The sequence below is a fragment of the Primulina eburnea genome, chromosome 1 (assembly GCF_022965805.1).
Source record: "Primulina eburnea isolate SZY01 chromosome 1, ASM2296580v1, whole genome shotgun sequence".
Taxonomy (NCBI): Eukaryota; Viridiplantae; Streptophyta; class Magnoliopsida; order Lamiales; family Gesneriaceae; genus Primulina; species Primulina eburnea.
Genome location: NC_133101.1, coordinates 5,157,799 through 5,179,702, shown reverse-complemented (window position 1 = coordinate 5,179,702; position 21,904 = coordinate 5,157,799). Strand labels below are relative to the sequence as shown.

The window sequence follows — 21,904 nt, the reverse complement described above, 5'->3', positions numbered from 1 at the left end:
TTAAAAAAATATTATATCTTCACTACGGTTAAATTTTTCTAGAAAGTTGGGCATGACTGATGGTTAAGGTATTTCGTAGACGCATGTAAGGGTGAGATAGACACCTTGTTTTGAGAATTATTTGGAAGTCATTAAGAAACTTGAGACTAAGCGGATATATGTGTTGGAGTTATACTATCTATTACTATTTGGGTTGAGTAAGTTTGAATTTCAAATTTATGAGATAAGTGAAAATTTTTTTTGGGTGAAATAAACAAAAAGAGAATTAGTGATGTTCAACATATGTTATCAATAAACGAATATCAAGATTTTTATCGAGTAAAAATCTAAAACCTCGATATGGGAATTCTAGAATTCTATGGATTATAAGTAAAGTTGATTTACTAGAGTTAGTCCAACATTAACATGGGATAACTTAGTAAGTTTTATACGCTACAATTAATTAAGCATTAAGGATACGTAAGAATGCGACATTCGTTCCAATGAGGAAAGTTCAAGGGTCTTAGGCTTCAACTATATTGTAATTGGGAAAGAAATAGTTTAAGAATATAATTGACACTAGAATGGTTTTATTATTAAGGTAGAAGATCGATATTGCCTATCTTGGATTTTATGGATTAGCGTTACTCGAATTTAAGATTTGCGACAATTTAATATTTGGGATGTACATGTAAATAATTAAGTTATGTAAGTTTGGTACCGTAAGATAAAGATTCGATTAAAGGATCTTAGGTTAATATTATTATGGGGTTGAGATAATGTTTAACTATTAAGTGTATTAACAAAGATAGAAGTCGATCAGTAAATTTTGGTGCTAAGATATCCTAAGTTGAACTGCATGAATGTCAATACTTGGATTTGAAGCTTTAACATATCTTGAGTTCAATAAATTTAAGAAATGATGATGTTAAGATTTCAATATTGAAATATAATAGGTCAATGAACGTCTTGGGTAGATTATAAAGAAAGTAAGATGCGATAAGTTTGGACTGCCATTTATGATTTTGAGAATTGCGAGAAAAGTCAAAATTCGAGGACATAGTAGAATAAAATTAAGTCACTATAAATCGTCTTAAGTTATGATTGACAAACGAGGATTTGGACAGGCAAAATAATTAGGATCGAGGAGATATAAGGACATCTTAAGATTTATTATTTAATCAGAGTAGCGTCGCGGAAGCGTGGACCATTGGGATACTAGAACTAAATCTAAATTTTTTTGATTACCAATGATAAGCGAATTTCGGGGACGAAATTCAATTTAAAGGGGGAAGATTGTAACGTCCTGAAAAATTGAAGGTCCACGTGAACTACATTCATGCAAATTATTAAATATCTTTGGTATTCTATTAAATTCTTTTAAAGCATAAAATGCATGTTTATTTTATTAGTTTGTGTTTATTTATTTTTATGCATTTTATGCATAATTCATGCATAATAGGATTTAATTCATGAAATTTTAAAAGTTCATGCACAATGATTTTTAAGTTGCATTTCGCGCTCGAACGAGAATCAGAGACCGGAGAATTTTAGGAAAATTATTTTAATTACATGATCTATTTTTATTAATTAATATAAGGTGTTTTTAAGTGTATTTTTCAAAAATAGGATTTATTGGATATTTTTACCAGCATGATTTTTTTTTTATTTTTAACGGTACGCAAATTTTATCGAATCAAGAGACTTTTTAATGGTTTGGCTAATATTTTCAAAAACTTTTCAACACGAAATATTTTTCGGGAGTGTGTTTGGATTTAATGGATCTATTTTTAAGATTATTGGGCTTAAACTTTTTTAATTTAAAATAAAAACTAATTAATCTAATTGTTAATGATACATTAATAATTAAATAACCCTACATCTTTTAATTTACAATTCAACAACCGGCACACTTCTTTTTCAAGCCAACTATCATTGTTTCTTTTTCCCTTCATTAAATAGAGATGGGTGTCTCGGTTCTACACTTGTCCTTGCAAAGAAAACTTATCTTGAATCCTTCACATCGGTTTTGCTCTCCAAACCTCTAGGGCAAAATGGTAATTTTTGGGTTTCAGGGGCAAAATGGTCATTTTGCACATGGGGTGAAATGCTGGTCCTGGCAGCGCCCTGACCACAAAAATTATGATATTTTAAATGTTTATGCATCATGTTTACGATTTTTACGTAATTATGATAAATACGTTGCATGCTTGGTTTAAAGGAAAAATTATGTATATGCATGCTTTTATTAAGTGATGAATATGATGACACGTTTTGAAGGAAGTGATTTAGTTGTGACTAACACGATGACACGATGATATGATTGGATATATCGTGAGAGAAAAGGCCCCAGAGGGAGCCAGTTTATTAGAGAAGGCCCAGAGGGAGCCCGACGATCGTATTTCCATTGACATGATATGATGACATGATAGGCTCGAGCTCAGTTGACGGGTGAGAGTGTCACTGATGTTCCCCGCCGCCGGGTACCGCGGTTACACGTAGATGGATCCATCGACTGACATGATGACATGATGATACGAATGTCACAGCTAATGAACGGAATTCAAATTAAGATTTTAACATGTATATGCTGATACGATAATACATGCTATTACCATGTTTTGACAGGTCACAGTTACGCATACGATATGATAACATGATGAGACATGTTTTGACATGTTACCATTTTACACGACATGCTTATGTTCATAATTTTTAAGCTCATGAAATGTATGTTTGATTATGCTATTTTTCACTGCTGTGTGCTACGTATATGTACTTGTTATTACTGATACAGGTGTGTTGAGTCTTTAGACTCACTAGGCGTGTGTGATGCAGGTGAGCATTTTGATCAGGGGACCGAAGGTGCCGAAGACTGAGTAGGCAGGCGGAATGTGCGATGACACGACCCGAGGACCATTATTTTTCCGCATATTGATTAACGTATTTTGAGAGGAGTTGCACATTTTTATATGTTAATGATATTACGATTTTCACACGTTTACGTTTTCGTTGATTTTAGATGACGTTAGTTATTTTAAACTGCGTCATTCTTGTTGGAAAATAAATACGATTATTTTAAATGTTATTTTGTAATTGCGAGCTTCTAAAAAAAATAAATAAATCCGCACTTTAAACGGTAGACGTTTCATAATGTGTGACCCACAGGCCACAATTAATTAATGTGGGACCCACACAGTTATTTCACAATTGAACAATGTCGGTTTTTTGCTTATTATTATTTTTAAAATAATAATAATAATAATAAATAAATAAATAATGATTAATATGTTATTAAGTTATATGTATAATTCGGTATACATATAGCATTTGGTTAAATAATTTGTACACATTAAAATAATTTCAAGTTCGACGTAATTTCTAATACATATTTAGAAATTATTTTTGCATGTTAGATTAATGTCAAATATTATGGATAAGTGTTTGATCTATAGATGCAAATTTAATATTATATTTACATTTATTTTTAAGTTTTTTTAAATGCAAATTGTATTGAAAAATATTTTGATAAATTAATATTCACATTATGTTTATATTAAATTATATTGAGTTGTTTATAATTTTAAATGAACATATCAAGTAAAATATGAATATAATATTATAAAAAAAATATTTCAGATATTCACAAATGAACAAATAATCATCACTTTATCACTACTCTGATAAAAGAGAAAAAATAATGAGAAGTCCACAATTTTATGTAAATGTGATCCCCATTTTATCACAACTCTGATTGAAGAGAGAAACTGATGGAGAACTTATTTGTTCATATTAAGTGAAAAATGTGAATATAAAGTTATTTAATGAAAAATTTTGGCTTATAAAGATTTACATAAATGTGGATAATTAAAGTGAATAATAATTATAAGATGGAATGAGAAAACATGATATGGGAGAGCTCTTCATAGACCGGTTTAAATTACCTTGACTTGCCACTGATCTCCGTGAGGAATGTTTCTCTGACTAGGAGTTAGGTATTTAAAAGACCTTAGCACTACCTATCTTTCAAGAGAGCACTCTTGGAAAATGTTGATTATGTTACTAAATAATTATTATATAAAGTATTAAAGTAAAGCCAAAATTTTGTCCAATCAACCGTATAATTTTAAATAATTGAGGAATAACCACAAAATCCTTAATTATGGAAAACTATGCATTAAGTGGATTTGGATCATATAATGGACATCACTTGTAATTAAATATATAAACATAATAAATTTTACCCCACAAATATTTTTATTATATTTATATAATTAATTAGGTTAAAATATCAAATTATATTTTTCTCAATTTACCCACATGAGTTAATGAAAATACATTTTGATAGTTTTATCATAAAGTTAAAGATAAATCTTATTGAATTTAAATTTTAGCCCACATGCAAATTTTATGTCATTAGATTTTTTTTTAAAAACGTGAATTACATTGGTAAAACATGATATTATCTCAAAATTTTAAGCATATGATATTTTGTGCAGTTATGCAACCTGCGAGTTTTTCTGATATGAAATGTGACATTCCCGAACTAAAGAGCGATAACTATAAAATATGAAAAGAAAGAATTCTTCTTCAATTGGGGTGGATGGATATTGATTATGCTGTACAGAAAGACGAACCATATGCTAGTACAGAAAATAGCATTCCGGATGTTGATCTTTATGAAAAATAGGAGCGATCTAATCGCCTATGCGTAATGTTCATAAAGACCAAAATATCTGCTGGCATGCGTGGTTCTGTCGACCAGCATAATAGTGTCAAAGAATTACTGAAGACTATTGATGAACAGTTTCAGTCTTCAGATAAGGCACTTTCAAGCACCCTAATTATGAAATTCTCTTCATTAAGCCTCACCAGTTTGAGAAGTGTACGAGAGCACATAATGAAAATGCGGGACATAACGGCTCGACTAAAGACACTTGAAGTGAAAATGTTTGAAAAAAATTTTTGTGCACTACATTTTATGTACTATTCCACAACAATATGGGCCCTTCAAAATTTCCTACCACACACATAAGGATAAATGGTCAATCAATGAATTAATGACCATGTGTGTTCAAGAGGAAGGAAGGTTGTTGATTGAAACAAGTGATAATATATTTATGACTACACAAGGGAAGTATAAGAAGCAAGCAAAAGTCAAGGAAAAAGGGAAATGAATAATTCTACCCCAACCTGACATTAAGAAAGAACCCAAGTGTTTCTTCTTTAAAAAGACGGGACAAATGAAGAAGGATTGCAATAAATTTAAAAATTAGCTTGAAAGAAAGGTATTCCTATTTCATTTGTCTGTTATGAATCTAATATGGTTGATATGATTTATAACACATGGTGGATTGATTCTGGTTCTACAATCCATGTTACAAATACCTTGCAGGGTATGCAAAAACCTAAGGAAACCTCAAAGAAATGAGCGGAACATCTATTCAGAAAACAAGATGTCTTCGCATGTGGAGGCTATTGAGACTTGATGCCTTATATTGGATAGTTGTTTTATTTTAAAATTGGAAAAGACATTTTATGTAATGATCATGGGCCATTAGGCTGAACTAACAAAGGCCTCGGCCCATACACACGCACCACTACTGGTCATGGGTCGTTAGGATAGTCCAGCATGGGCCTTGGCCCATGCCCATGCACCGGCACTCATAGAATATCCCACTCCTGGAAAGTGGTTTCTTTCGCCTTCTCCAACACTCGAACCCAGGACCTTCAGGTACCTCAACTGGTACCAACACTTAGGAATCTAGGTACTTAAGCCTGGAGGTCCTGGGTTCGAGTGTTGGGGAAGGCGAAAGAAACCACTTTCCAGGAGTGGGATATTATATGAGTGCCGGTGCATGGGCATGGGCCTGGACCATCCTAACGACCCATGAGCAGTAGTAGTGCGTGAGTATGGGCCGAGGCCTTTGTTGGTTCAGCCTAATGGCCCATGATCGTTACAAGCTCAACTGGTACCAACACTTAGGACTCAAGGTACTTAAGCCTGGAGGTCCTGGGTTCGAGTGTTGGGGAAAGCGAAAGAAACCACTTTCCAGGAGTGGGATATTCTATGAGTGGCGGTGCATGGTCATGGGCCGAGGCCCATGCTGGACCATCCTAACGACCCATTACCAGTAGTGGTGCGTGGATATGGGCCGAGACCTTTGTTGGTTCAGCCTAATGGCCCATGATCGTTACAAAAAAAGGCGCTAGCTCAATTGGTACCAACACTTAGGAATCTAGGTACTTAAGCCTGGAGGTCCTGGGTTCGAGTGTTGGGGAAGGCGAAAGAAACCACTTTCCAGGAGTGGGATATTCTATGAGTGGCGGTGCATGGGCATGGGCCGAGGTCCATGCTGGACCATCCTAACGACCCATGACCAGTAGTGGTGCGTGGGTATGGGCCGAGGCCTTTGTTGGTTCAGCCTAATGGCCCATGATCGTTACATTTTATGTTCCTAGTTTTTCTAGGAATTTAATTTCAGTTTCAAAACTTGTACCCATTGGATATTCATTTCAGTTTTTGGATAAATCAATAATTTGTTTTATAAATCAAATCTTATTGGAAATGGTACAATGGTTGATTGTCTTTTCTCTATTTCTTTACAAAATAATAATATCACTATGCATGTTCATGGAGGTATTAAAAGATGTGTTATAAATGAAGATTCCTCTATACTATGGCATCGGAGATTGGGACACATCTTCATAGAGAGAATTAAAAGATTAGTAAATGATGGAGTACTCAGTACTTTAGATTTTACTGATTTTGAGACTTGTGTGGACTGCATTAAGGGAAAGCATATCAATAAGTCTAAAAAGGTGCCAATAGGAGTACATAAATATTAGAAGTCATACATTCAGATATATGTTGTCCAGATATGGACATGCAAAGTCCGAAATACTTCATCTCTTTCGTTAATGATTATTCACGATACATGTATATATACATGCTTCATAATAAAAACGAAGCACTTGAAGCCTTTAACATTTTTAAGGCTGAAGTGGAGAAGCAATGTGATAAACAAATTAAGATCGTGAGAACTGATAGAGGTGAAGAATATTACGGTAGATACACTGAAAATGGACATGCACCTGGTTCGTTTGCGAAGTTTCTCTAGGGACATGGGATTGTTGCCCAATATACTATGCCTGGTTCTCCGGACCAAAATGGCATAGCTGAAAGGAGAAATTGAACATTATTGGACATGGTGCAGAGCATGTTAAGCAGCTCCAAACTTCCTGAATCCTTGTGGACTAAAGCTTTTAAGACAGCTGTGTATATATTAAACCGAGTTCTAACTAAGGCTGTCCCAAAGACACCATTTGAATTATTTAAAGGTTGGAAACCGAGTTTGCAACATATACATGTTTGGGGTTGTCCTTCTGAAATAAGAGTTTCACAACCCACATGAAAAGAAACTGAACCCAAGAACTATACGTGGATATTTCATTGGGTATGTCAAAAAATCCAAAGGTTACAGATTCTATTATTCATCTCACAACACTAGAATTGTGAAATCAAGAAATGCAAAATTTCTTGAAAATGACTTGATTAGTGGGAGTGATCATGACATAATTTTTTAGAATGATCACATTAATGCACAACTCTCTTATTCAAATGATAGATTGGTCGTTATTCACACTCCTCAAGATCAAATGGGTGTTAGACAACCAGTTACCGTAGTTCCACAAATCGCTGATGAAAATCCAGTAGATCAAGTTGTTCATGAAGAACAACAAGAAATTGTTGATCAATCAAATAACCTTAGGAGATCTACTAGAAGAATAAGATCAACAATATCTAGTGATTATGTTGTGTATTTACAAGAACAGACGTTAACATCGAAGCCGAAAATGATCCTGAAACGTTTTCACAAGCCATGAGTTGTAATGAGTCAAAATTATGGTTTAATGCTATGAAAGAAGAGATGAATTCTATGGCAGTTAATGGAGTCTGGGATCTTGTTCAGTTGTCTGATGGTGTAAAAGTCATTGGATGTAAATAGGTCTTCAAAACAAAGAAAGACTCATTAAGCAACATTGAAAGGTATAAAGCAAGACTCGTTGCTAAAGGATTCACTCAGCAGGAAGGAATCAATTATAAGGAGACCTTTTCTCCTGTATCTAAAAGATTCTCTTCGTATCATTCTAGCATTGGTTGCACATTTTGACTTAGATTTGCAACAAATGGATGTGAAAACAGCTTTTCTCAATGGAGAACTAGAGAAAGAGGTTTATATGAAACAATTTGAAGGATTTTTCTCTAGTAATGGTGAGCAATTGGTTTGTAAACTTAAGAAATCTATATATGGATTGAAACAAGCTTTCCGTCAATGGTATTTAAAATTTCATGATGTTATCTCTTCATTCAGATTCGTTGAGAACCCCATGGATCAATGTATATACCAGAAGGTCAGTGAGAGCAAGATTTGTTTCCTTATTCTATATGTGGATGATGTATTACTTGCAACCAATGACAAGGGTCTGTTATATGAGGTGAAACAATTTCTCTCTAAAAACTTTGATACGAAGGATATGTGTGATGCATCTTATGTCATTGACATTAAGATACATAGGTTTAAGATACATAGAGACCGAATTAAAAATATAAATCTGTCTCAAGAGACATATATTAACAAAGTTTTAGAGAGATATCGGATGAAAGATTGTTCACCAAATATAGCTCCCGTTGTGAAAGGCGATAAATTCAATTTGAGCCAATGTCCAAAGAATGATCTAGAGCGGGAACAAATGAAAAACGTTCCTTATGCTTCTGCTGTCGGAAGCTTAATGTATGCTCAGGTTTGCACTAGACCTGGCATTGCATTTGTTGATTGGATGTTGGGAAGATATCAAAGTAATCCTGGTTTAGATCACTGGAAAGCTGCAAAGAAAGTCATGAGGTACCTTCCAGGCACCAAAGATTATATTCTTATGTTCAGACGAACTTAGAGGACTAACATATTGGGGACAATTTGACCATGGATAACGAGATGAATAACAGTGTTTTCGTTTGTTCTGATTCGCTCTGTTCTGAATTGTCTGATAATCTTTGTTTCGCATTTCAATTCCGATTCTGATCTGATATGATACGTTTTTGAAAATCAGTTGCAATATGGGTTTTAAATTATATTTATATGTATTTGTGATAATCGATCGGCCCCCACTTGCTGAGTGTTTCCCAAACACTCACCCCTTACATTTCTCCCCAGATAAGAATGAAGATCAAGTAGACGAGGATGAATAAGACATGTTTTGGAGTTGGTGATGAAGTTTCAAGATATGAAGATTTCTCGCTTATGTTCTTCCTAAGTTCGATTCAAGTTGTATAACGCTTCCGTACATTTTATTTCGTTTTGGAATTTATCACTGTAAGACAAAATTATTTTGAGTTAATTATGAAATAGACTGGTTTTGGTTTATACTGAACTACGAGGCTTGTTGTTTGACGATTTTGTGATTGTTGAACAACGCCGGTGTCGACTAACCCCGGTCACGGGGCGTGACAAGAAGAGTAACATAAACAAGGATAGCATGAAATTGAATCCAAACAAAGCAATAAAGAAATGAATTGTTTGTACCCTGATCTCACACAACAATACATTGTCCGTGCGGATCAAATTAATTAACAACAACTCGGAAAAGAAGACACTCCATCGCTTCCATCTTCCTTAGCCTCGAAAGTCATGGAGTTAAATAGAAGGCTAATGCGATTTAGCTTGATAAAGTACTTCAAAAGCTTGAAATTTCTCCCCTGCAAATCAAACGGAAAGAAATTACTTACGTGCATGAAATAATCAGGACTGTCAATGTATTTGCCAAACCTATAAATATACGGATTGTTTATTATCGTTATTTTCTTAATTTACAAATTAATTTTCCTTGTTTAGTTACTCATATATTTTATTATACTAAAATGTCTATTCATAATTATACTAGAAATTACTAGCAATTTTTAGACGTACAATTAAATATATTTTTCTTTCATTCACCGTAGAAAAAATATACATACCATTCAAGATTTAAAAATTTCTTGTTTACTGTAATTTCTTTTATATTTGTAATTTTTTGTACGGTAATATATCAAATGATCTATGACAGAAATACTATAATATAATTTACTCATATAATAACAAAATATAAATTTTAAATTCCAATAAAACATCTTACACAAGAATAATTATTCAAAGATTTCTTCACTTTTGATCATTCATGCATAAAAATCTTGAATATACATTTAATTATATGATCACCAAGTAATGATTTTATGTAGCGGCTGATTTCGATAAGAAGGTGAATAATATATGCCATCGACTCGCACGAGCCAATAGCACTCGTCCTCACAACGAGCATATATATACTTCTCCGTTTTGAAAAGGTCGAACTGGGCATCCTTCTCTTCCCACCAGAGATGGCAGAAGAAGTTCGTTGTTAAACCTGCGCAGAAGCTGAAGGTGAAGTTCTGGAATCTGTTGAGTGTATGGTATCCGAGTTCGTCGTCCCCGGAGAAAACATGTGCCCGCATGGGTTTGGAATTCGGGGGGAGGCCATTGGCAAGTATGACTCTATATTTCTTGGTGAGAAAACATTTTTCTTCGAACAATCCCATTGTTTGGAGGGAGAAGAATAGAACACAAATGATCAGAAAATGAAACATGGAATTGGATTTGGTGAAACTCATGATACTATCGAATAATATTGTGGATGGAATTGTTGAATATCGAGGAATATATATATATATATATATATATATATATATATATATATATATATATATATATATATATATATTTATGTATATAATTATATAAAATGTTAATTGCAGATTTGCCCTTGTGGGCTCGAGTTAATTACTTTTCCCAAAAAATATATATCGAGGGAATAAATTGGAGATCGACACCGTGTGATTATGCATATATGGCCGAATCATTTATTTAATTAAAACTAATTATATTGCAAAATCCAAGCAATTATCGATATTTGTACTTTGACTAATCCGTGAATTAAGTAAATCGTAAGCGTAATAGATTTAATACACAAACACACACACACATAAATATATATATATATATATATATATATATATATATATATATATATATATATATATATATATATATATATATATATATATATATATATATATATATATATATTGCGTGTGTAGATTTAATACATAAACATTCAATTCTTTTATTTATGGAAGAAACTAATAAAGAGGAAATACTATGTATATCAAATTTTTTTTAATAGTTTTGCATTTTTATATTTTATGCAATTACATCCAATTTTTTGCCACAATTTATAGAATCGTTCGACCACTTTTATTTTAAGATTTATAGGTAAAAATTAAGGCACGTAACTATCTAGAAAATAGTAAATCATCATCATATAATTAATAGGAAAAAATGCAAAATCTATTGACTCGCTAACAATTCACTTCCATTTTTTGTTTTATAAAAATGATTAATTTAAAATATTAAACGATTCCATTTTATATCTCTTATAACCATATTATTATCTTCTCAATAATTTGATGTGGACATGATGATATTATGAAGATTAAAAACAATTCCTATGATTTCGAGGATTCATAGGATTTTAATTATGTCAATCTATTTCATCAAATTTCTCAATCTATGTATCCTAATACGTGAATAAACTTATTTGTGTTAATTTTGACCCATTCAACACAAGGAACAAGAAATAAAAAAAAAAATGAGTTTTGAAATTATTCGGGATTTAATCGAATAATGGGACCATGTGATTGCATTATGTTTGTAGAAATGGGAATGGCCGAGGATGATGTCCAGAAGCTTTGTGGACCTTTAGGAAATGTTTAAGGGTTGGGTCTTGATGTTTTAGGACCTTTTAAGAGTTTTTAAGGTATGAAAAAAAGTTGTTAAAGTTTTGGTTAAGTTTCGATTCGATTCGGGTTAAAACCGGGACCCCGGTTCAAGATTTAAAACAAATTGGTTAAGTTGTGAATTTGGCTCGATTTTACGTCTAGGGATACTTTTAAATATGTTTTGGGACATTTTTAGAAGTTTGGTAAGCTTCAGATCAAAATAATGAGTTTTGAAATTATTCGGGATTTAATCGACGCACGAAAAGTTAATTAAAGAATTAATTGAAAACGCCTAGATTTAAGCTTAATAAAATTATGAAAAATTATATTTAAGCTCAAATAATTATTAGAAGTCTAAGTTTTTAATTTGAGAATTTTATGCTAAGGTTTGGTTTAATTCGAGATTAAAACGCATTAATATGTTATATATAAGGATTAATTTAAAAGTCGTCGATTTAAGCCAAATAAAAATATGAGAAAATTCATGTAGACTTAAATAATTATTTGGGACATGTTAGAGTCAAGAGAATTAAGAAAAGATATAAAACGTGAAATTTTACGTTTAGAGGTGAAACGATAATTTTTGGGTTTCCAGGGGCAAAAATGGACATTTTGCACCCGATGTGAGATTTTGGTTTTGGCAGCGCCCTGAGCACATTGTATCATGTTTTTAAAAGTATATGCATCATGTTTATGATTTTTTATGAAATTATGATAAATACGGTGCATGCTTGGTTTAAAAGAAAAGTTACGTATATGCATGTTTTTATTAAGTGATGATTACAATGCTATTTTTGAAGGATGGGATTTGGTTGTGACTGGCGATGTATATGTATACGATGATATGAGATATGATGAGCTGAGGCCCGGGCTCAGTGGACGGATAATGCTGTCGCTGATGTCCCTCGCCGCCGGGTACCACGTTTACATGTAGATGAGTCCATCGACAGAGCTAATACGATAGAGCTGATACGATAGAGCTGATACGAAAGTCACAACTAATGAACTGAATTCAACTAAAAAGAAAATGTATACGTATATGATGACATGAGATGACATGCTTTGAGATGATATAATTTTACACGACACGTATACGTATATGATGACATGAGATGACATGCTTTGAGACGATATGATTTTACACGAGACGTTTACGTATATGATAACATGAGATGACATGCTTTGACACAATATGATTTTACACGACATGTTTACGTTATGCTTTTAAGTTCATGAAAGATATGTTGAGTATGATATTTTTCACTGCTGTGTGCTATGTATATGTACTTGTTATTCCTGGTACAGGTGTGTTGAGTCTTTAGACTCATTAGGCGTGTGTGATGCAGGTGAGCTAAATGCTGAGGAGACTGGAGGTGCCGAACTCTGAGTAGGCAGACTTGGTGGGGTGACACGATCCAAGGACCACAAGTTTTCCGCATTACGATTTATGAGATTGAGAGGATATAACTATTTTCATACGTTGATGAATTTAATATTTTTACTCATTTATGTTTACTCATGATTTTGGATGAGTGTGGTTACTTTAAATGACATTATTTTTACTGTCAAATGATTATGATTATTTTAAATGTTATTTCGAAAATGTGAGCTTTAAAAAAAAAATTATTTCCGCACTTTTTTAAAATGAGCGAGACGTTACAGTAATAATCCTCAAAAGCGGCGTAAACCCGGACTTAATTTGATGGCGTTTGTCATTCTTTAATCTTTATGAGCAGACACATATTCTTGTTTCATCTATTTAGAATCTGCTCTAAAATTCGTATCTTCTTGAATGGATATTTATTTTACGCTCCAAACAAAGTCTCATGTCGCCTCAATCTAGCATCACAATACCCACATGCATAAATTTTTTTTAAAATCTCCTAAAATTCGTATCTTCTTGAATGGATATTTATTTTACGTTCCAAACAAAGTCTCATGTCGCCTCAATCTAGCATCGCAATACCCACATGCTCCTAAAATTCGTATCTTCTTGAATGGATATTTATTTTACGCTCCAAACAAAGTCTCATGTCGCCTCAATCTAGCATCACAATACCCACATGCATAAATTTTTTTTAAAATCTCCATGCAATTTACTTGCCTTGCACAAGCAGCATCACCACACCATTGGATGTCCTACATAAGAACTTTCTGATGTATCTACACATTGATTTTTATGTCAGCTCTCGCCATTCAATATCATTCTGGCTACTTGATTGAATCAGATCAAATTCACGTAGTTACCAACGGTTCAACTAAAACAAGCAAACCACCACCAACACTTCCTTTGGCATGAGGTAGATATTTAGCTGATTTGAGTTTGTTTGCATTATAAGCATGACTAGGGTTTTATGGTAGTCCATAAAATGTTAGAAGAGTAACATACATAAACAAGGATAGCATGAAATTGAATCCAAACAAAGCAATAAAGAAATGGATTGTTCGTACCCTGATCTCACACAACATGAATACATTGTCCGTGCCGATCATATTAACAACAGCCCGGAAAAGAAGACACTCATCGCTTCCCTCTTCCTTAGCTTCGAAAGTCATGGAGTTAAAATAGAAGGCTAATGCGATTTAGCTTGATAAACTTCACAAGCTTGAAATTTCTCCCCTGCAAATCAAACCGAAAGACATTACTTACGTGCATGAAATAATCAGGACTGTCAATATATTTGCCTAACCTTGGCACTGTTGAAGGCGACTAGGGCTATTTGGGGAATATGTCTGCATGCATATAAAAATTCGTCGGCAAGGTATGTGTTCGATCCACCAAATGAACCAGGATATAGCGTGCGCACATACACATCACACATCTGTCAAATGGTATATTCAATAATTGATCAACCATACTGATAAAGATAAACATAAATCAATTCAAAAAAATAATAATCCCCAATTACTTGACGCATCTTCGGCAACGACAACTCTTCCACTTCCATCCTACGATATCCTATAAAACAACGGTCCGAATCCATGCTGCTCGCACAAATTCCGATGAATTTTCTCAATATATATAGTGAAGTTATGAACAGCTGAAACATAAATTTCATACAAGGACAGGTCTTACTAGAAAATTCTCCGATTCTCCCACGCCCAAACCTATAAATATACGGATTGTTTATTATCATTATTTTCTTAATTTACAAATTAATTTTCCTTGTTTAGTTACTCATATATTTTATTAGACTAAAATGTCCATTCATAATTATACTAGCAATTGTACGTATTTACTATTTAATTTCTCATATTTCTATAATACAACTTCCAATTTTCTCTACCTTCGTTTTTCTTTCATTCACCGTAGAAAAAATATACATACCATTCAAGATTTAAAAATTTCTTGTTTACTGTAATTTCTTTTATATTTGTAATTTTTTGTACGGTAATATATCAAATGATCTATGACAGAAATACTATAATATAATTTACTTATTGATGCAGCTAAAATAAATGAGTCGCGTAGACTGCACACGCGAAATCTGACTGGTTAATAAACTTGTCCACTTGGCCCGTAAACGAGCTCGCCTGGCTGGTAAACGGATCCACGTAGACAATGCACGACTAATTGCTGGGTGTCACCTGCGTCACGAACACTCGTCAGGAAGCGCCGGGAGGATTCCCGGTGTAGGCACTCCGACGCTCAAGTCAGTAAACAATTCAGAGAAAACTCAGAGAACTCAAGAGCTTTAGAGGAAAAATGAGAGCATACCTTGAATAATGAGAGACATCTTCTATTTATAGGAATTTCGAGAGTGCCTAGTGGGCTTGGGCCTTTACAAGCAATTTGGGCTTTAACATTGAATGGGCCAACTAATATAATTACTAATTGGACTATCATCAAAAATTAAATAGGACATTACCTATCATAAGCCCCCCACTCTCGGACACTTTTAATCAGGTGAAGTGATCGAGAGTAAATTGTATACGCGAAAAATAATTTTGAAAGAACTTTGCTCTTTGATTTTGCTATATATATATTTTTTTATTTTAATAGCATTTTAATATTCTCTGATATTATTGACTATCGTTAATCTCAAGAAAAAAGTGATACTAACTTCGGTGCGCTTGTACAGCCGATTGACGGGAAGGAGATTTCCTCGTAACCAAATAATCCCTCGAATTGAGCAAGGCAAGCAGCTTTCCCGAGATTTTATCTCAACAATTTTCAGCATTCGCGGCTATATATATACGTGTACTTTTAGTTGATAGAAAAAAGAAAGAAGAAAGTGGAAAAGGGGTAGCTAACGTCCAAATCACTTGAAATGAGTAAGTATTTGCACTACTTTTCACTTTGTCTTTACTGATTTCTCTTGTGCCTGCTCCTTTTTTATTTTTTTTTAACTAGTATTGTTGTACGATTCTAATAAGTGCTACTGCTCCTCTTTAATGCTTATGTTTGAATATGATTTGAGTGATTGCTCACACCACAACAAAGCATACGTGGCCACGTGCGTTGCAACGAAAGGGGGAGCTGCCCTACTTAAATTTCAGGAGAACCAATGGTGTTCCGACGTGATGGAAAGAAAACATTTCCCCGTTCCAGATTTGTACATCCATCGGGAGTTTCTTACACCACCAATTTGCGCTCTGATTTCTGACCGCATCCAAGCGAAAAACATGCATCGGGCAGGGAGCATGGAGTGGCGATCATCATATTTACTAGCTGCACTCGACTCTGTGCTTGCTCTACACGCACGGCCAGGTGTCTTAGCCCGCCCGAGAGCCGAGTCGCGAAGAATGGACTGCTCTAGATGACCGATGGAGGAGACCCAAAACGTGTCGGCTCAAGCGACGGAACTGCCGATTTCCAACGCTCTCATGGCGGCGTTCTAGAAAGCTCAAGCCAATCAACGGCGCGGCTGCCCCGAGCAGCAGCAGCAGCTTCTCGGCGTGAAAACGGAGCTGGAGCAACTGATTATATCCATACTCGCTGATCCTAGTGTCCGCCGAGTAATGCGGGAGGCCAGCTGTTCAAGCCCAGAGAGAATCCCTTCAAATCCGGGCCAACTATCACCTCCGGTGGCACATATCCTCCTTGTGCCGAACCGTTACTCGAACCCACGACTGCGGCAGGGTGGCGCAGGGGAGGCATCCACTCAGAATTGAAAAGGGGAGCCCGAGATCCTCCACCAAAATTAAGGGCGTCCAATTCCAATTTTTACCACGGTCTCTAAATATCCAAGGATGAATTCAGAAATCTTATGTGCTGCTGTGCGATGGATGCAGTGACGTTTGAGTGATAAAAAAAAAATCACACGTGTGCTATATTTGGGGAACAAATTTTCAAATTACGAATATAAATACATATATAATCATACTTTGGATCTGAGTACTTGGATGTTGTGTGTCGGAGTTTTTGATAAATTATTTTACCAAAATATTTCTGCAGGTTCTGTTCCTCGTGGAAAAGAGCACTCTCTGTTGATGGCTAACCGTAGGCGTAGCCAAATGTCCCTAAGTGGCTCTAGCGAGAGTGACGATTCTGATTATTACCTTTCAAAGTCGGATACTTCTCAACCCCTCGGTGGGTCATGCGTTGGGATTAATCCTGAGACTCGATCTTTAGCCCCATGTGGACTTTCCAAAAGACCATTAAAGAGTCCTTTATTGGAGGATGACCATGAACCGAGTGAACTTTTGGGTGACGAGTTGGGCGATGCTCTGACTAGTCAAGATCTTGAGAGTTTGCGTGAAGTGCTTAGGATATCATCGGAGTGCGATCTTAAGGTTCCGGGGCCTAAACATAATTGTCATAACCCACCGCCGGGTTATTTCACTATTTTTCTTGAACATTTTACCAACGGTTTGGTGTTTCCTCCACAAACTCTGTTAGTGAACTTGGTCGACAGTTTCGGTATTAGCTTTAGTCAACTATCCCCGAATGCCCTTATAGTCTTTACGGCCTTTTGCCATAAGGTAAAGGAAATTCAAATGCCTCCAACTGTAGAATTGTTCCACTCACTTTTCTCGGGACGCAGGAGTAAACCGGATTCATTTATCTACTTTCAACCTCGACCTAAATGTAAATTTTTGTCCCGAATTCCTTCCCCACAGAGTTCCTGGAAATCCCAATTTTTCTATGTCAAGGACTACGGGTGGGGAATACCTGCGGTTTGGAGCTCGGGACTCCGGAAAATTGCAATGACAGAAACTCACCATGCACTGCAACTTCAATGCCGAGACTTAGGTCTCTTTGAAGGGTTTTTTAATATTGGGAGTTTAAATAGCGCTGGTATATATATACATATATATATATATTTTTATATATATATAAACTTATTTATTTAATTATTCATTTCTTGCTGTTTCTCCTTGGCCTTTCTTTTCCTTGTTCGCATTATAATTTGTTGTTTTAAATCTTGTTATGTGACATCTCTGACCCATTGTCTATTTGCAGGCAACAAGTTCGACTTGGCGGCGATCTGGGCTCGCAAGGCCGTTGTAGGGAGGCGCTCCCCGATTGCGGGGAATAGCCGAGCACCTACAAGTCGTGCGGCTTTAGAATCTCGTGAGATCATCCGAAGAGGGTTCCCTCGAAGCCGCTTCGAGCATTATCGTGGGCCTGAGTCTAACGCGCCAAAGAAAAATAACTTTTCTCCGTCAAACAGAGTTTTGGAGGCTCAACCTGCGAATGGAGGAAAAGAGGATAAAAAACGAGGTCATGAGGTGGCGCAAAAGAAGGATGCTGAAGAGATATCAAAAAATGTCAAGAGGGTCCGTGCGGATGATCATGGGACGTCTTCCAAGATTCCGCGTGCTAAGCATATCTTCGTAGATGGGGTCAATCATAAGGAGAAGGCTGACTCTTTTTGGGACTTAGAAGACCCAGAGATTGGGTGGAAGAAGGGACGGAGCATTGTGGGGGACCATGACATGGTCCATTTGGTTTCGTTGCCTACAGACTCATTTGCGCACTCCCTTGCGTGGAACTCGTGTCAGGTAGTGCGTTGATTATGTTAGCATCTTATTGATTTTGTCGGTGTGCTAATAGTTTATTCTACTTATCGCAGGGTTTGTCATTAGCATGTGCTGTGCGAGTTCGGGAGGAAAAGTTGCGGAACGATCAAGAGAAGTGGCGAGAAGAGGTTTCTCGGGTGAAGGAGGAGAATTGCCGTCTTTTCGAGGAGAAGAATGAAATCAGTGCGGAACTTCTTCAAGTGCAGAGAAAACTTGCTGACAAAGTAAAAGATCTTGCAATCCTTGAAGAGAAACATTCTGCAGAGTTGAAGACTGGTGGCCAGTTTCTTGAGTCTGAGGCAGGCAAAACTTTTCTGAAGAATGTTGAGGAAAAAAGTGTTCGGACTTTCAAAGCGTCTGATGCCTTTCGCGATGACGTTCTTGATCAGGCCATGACAATTCATGATGACGTGGTGTTGGACTGTCGAGATCAGTTGAGGAAGACTGGACGTGTGCCAGAAGAGGTAGTGATGATGATCGAGCCTAGCGTCTTGGAGATAAGTAGAATCTCCATTGACGACATCCCGTTGGGTGATGCCGAGATGATAGAGGCATTGGATCTTCAGGCTGCTGAAGAAGAAACATAGTATTACGCCGCACTTATCGTCATTCTTTATATTTGATTTTCATTCGTTACTATTGTAGTTACTCTATTTGTTTCTGTTTTTGGTACTTCCATATGTACTAGATAGTTGTTTGGGAATTAATGCTCTTCATTCTATATATTCGCTGGATTTGTTTACGCGGGAGCTTCGTATGTTATGTTAACGCGATTCTTATTTCATACTTGGGAGGGGATCAATCTCCCAAGATGTTGTCTCAAGGGGAAGTCCTAAACCCCCATTAAGGGTGGTGAGGTATCCCGGGACTTATGTCGTCGTTGACCTCTTATAGTGTCTGTCATGCCGGCTATCCCGCGAGGTTGGCCAGACCTCTTTTTTTTTTTTTGGGAAACCTTTGACGACTACATGGGTATATATGTGACGATCTAAGCATTAGCGCTTGAAGCATTACAAACAACTAGTAATTGCGTCTAAAGGAGAGAAAATTGACAGCTTTATTGAAACTCGCAATGGTTGAATTACATGGAGAAAAAATGCAAAAACTTAAACAACAAGACATAAACTTTTATTCTTTTATTCAGCTGCGTCCCTCTACGGGTAAAACTTCCTCAAATTTGCTACATTCCATGGTCGAGGCAGTACTCTCCCATCTTGGTGTTGGAGGCGATAAGTTCCTATCTTGATTATCTCCACTACTTTGTAAGGGCCTTCCCATTTAGGGTCAAGTTTGCCGACGGGGTGCAAGACGTCCACTTTCCTCATGACCAGATCGCCTACTTGAAAGGCTCTTGGTTTTACTCGATCGTTGTAAGCTCTAGCCATGCGTGCTCTGTATCTCTCTGCTCGGACTGATGCTTCATCTCGCAGTTCATCGATCATATCCAAAGAGGCTCGAAGGGCCTGATCGTTCTCGAGTTGCCTGTATTGTTTTACCCTTAACGAGGTCTCTCCTATCTCGGCGGGGGCTACAGCTTCGACACCGTGTACTAGATTGAAAGGAGACTCCCCTGTCGACGTGCGAGGTGTAGTTCGGTATGCCCACAAGGTGCTTGGCAATTCTTCCACCCAATTGCCTTTAGCTTTGCCGAGACGGGTCTTCAGATGTTGCAATATAGTTCGGTTAGTTACCTCTGTTTGCCCATTGGCTTGTGGATTTCCAACCGATGTAAAGAACTGCCTGATAGAGAGACCTCCACACCATTCCTTTAATTTTCCTCCAGAGAACTGGGTGCCATTATCCGAGATCAGCGCTCGGGGAATCCCGAATCTACACACTATGTTCTTCCACAAGAAGCTTATCACTTCTTTCTCCGAAATTCTCGCCAACGCCTCTGCTTCAACCCACTTTGTGAAGTAATCTACGGCAACTATGAGAAATTTTCTCTGTCCCGTAGCTGGGGGAAAAGGTCCTACCAAGTCCATTCCCCACTGGGCAAAAGGCAGGGGACTTTCCAGTGGTTGCAGCAACGTCGCGGGTTGATGGTAGAGATTGGCATGTTCTTGGCAAGCTCGACAGTGCTTCACCAATTCTAATGCATCTTTCTTCATGGTCGGCCAAAAGTAACCTTGTCGTAAGGTTTTCCCGGCCAATGCTTTCCCTCCTAAGTGGTTTCCACAAATCCCTTCGTGGATCTCGCGGAGAACGTAATCAGCCTTTCTCGGAGTTAGGCATTTCAGAAATGGTTGACTGTAGCCTCGTTTGTAGAGCTCTCCATCTATGATTGTGAATCGCGCAGCTCTTACCCTTAGCTTGCGTGCGACGGCAGAATCTTGGGGAAGATCGTTGTGTTTCAGGTAGGTAAGAATTTCGTCTTTCCAACTTGGTTCTTGTCCTTCTAAGCACAATATATTGCATGTGGTCTCTTCTGCTTCCTCCTTACTGATTGTCAAGAAGGTGATCTTCCTACTGTCGATGTTTGTCCAAGAACTAGCTAATTTAGCTAGACGGTCTGCCACTTCATTTTTTGCTCTAGGCACTTGTTTTATGTCATAACTCTCTACAAGAGCGAGTAATTCATTGACCCGGGTCACGTACTCGGTCATCTTTTCCTCTTTGGCTTCATAAGTTCCCTTGACCTGGTTAACGACCAACTGGGAATCACTATGCACCACTAAACTCCTCGCTCCAGCCGACAGGGCCAACTTAATTCCTGCTATGAGCGCTTCGTACTCGGCCTCATTGTTTGATGCAGAAAACAACAATTTGATAGAATACTGAAATATATCACCTTGAGGACTCTCTAGCACCACACCGGCTCCACTCCCATGCACGGTGGAGGATCCGTCAACATAGACCACCCAAGTTGCGATGGAGCACTCTGCTTCATTAGTCGTCATTTCAACGAGAAAATCTGCGAGGACCTGTGCTTTAATAGCTGGGCGAGGTTGAAATTCAATTCCAAATTCGCTCAGCTCAACAGCCCACTTAACCATTCGCCCAGATGCCTCTAGACCAGATAGCACTTGCTTGAGGGGGTGATTGGTAAGCACGACCACTTGGTGACATAGTAAGTATGGGCGCAATTTCCTCGTTGCAGTTACTAAG

General features: G+C 36.6%; 1 protein-coding gene and 1 long non-coding RNA gene across 2 annotated transcripts; one reads left to right on the top strand and one right to left on the bottom strand.

Annotated features, from left to right (window-relative positions):
- Positions 1-14,302: 14,302 nt before the first annotated feature.
- On the bottom strand, positions 14,303-14,940 carry LOC140823700 (uncharacterized). Its single transcript, XR_012116265.1, has 3 exons — positions 14,740-14,940; positions 14,521-14,652; positions 14,303-14,450 (listed from the first exon to the last, which is right to left on the bottom strand). It is a non-coding gene; the product is annotated as an uncharacterized lncRNA (long non-coding RNA).
- Positions 14,941-16,354: 1,414 nt separating this feature from the next.
- On the top strand, positions 16,355-19,560 carry LOC140823011 (uncharacterized). Its single transcript, XM_073184093.1, has 4 exons — positions 16,355-16,541; positions 17,229-18,071; positions 18,237-18,778; positions 18,850-19,560. The coding sequence occupies exons 1-4, from the start codon at positions 16,355-16,357 to the stop codon at positions 19,381-19,383; spliced, it is 2,106 nt and encodes a 701-aa protein (XP_073040194.1). The 3' UTR covers positions 19,384-19,560.
- Positions 19,561-21,904: the final 2,344 nt, after the last annotated feature.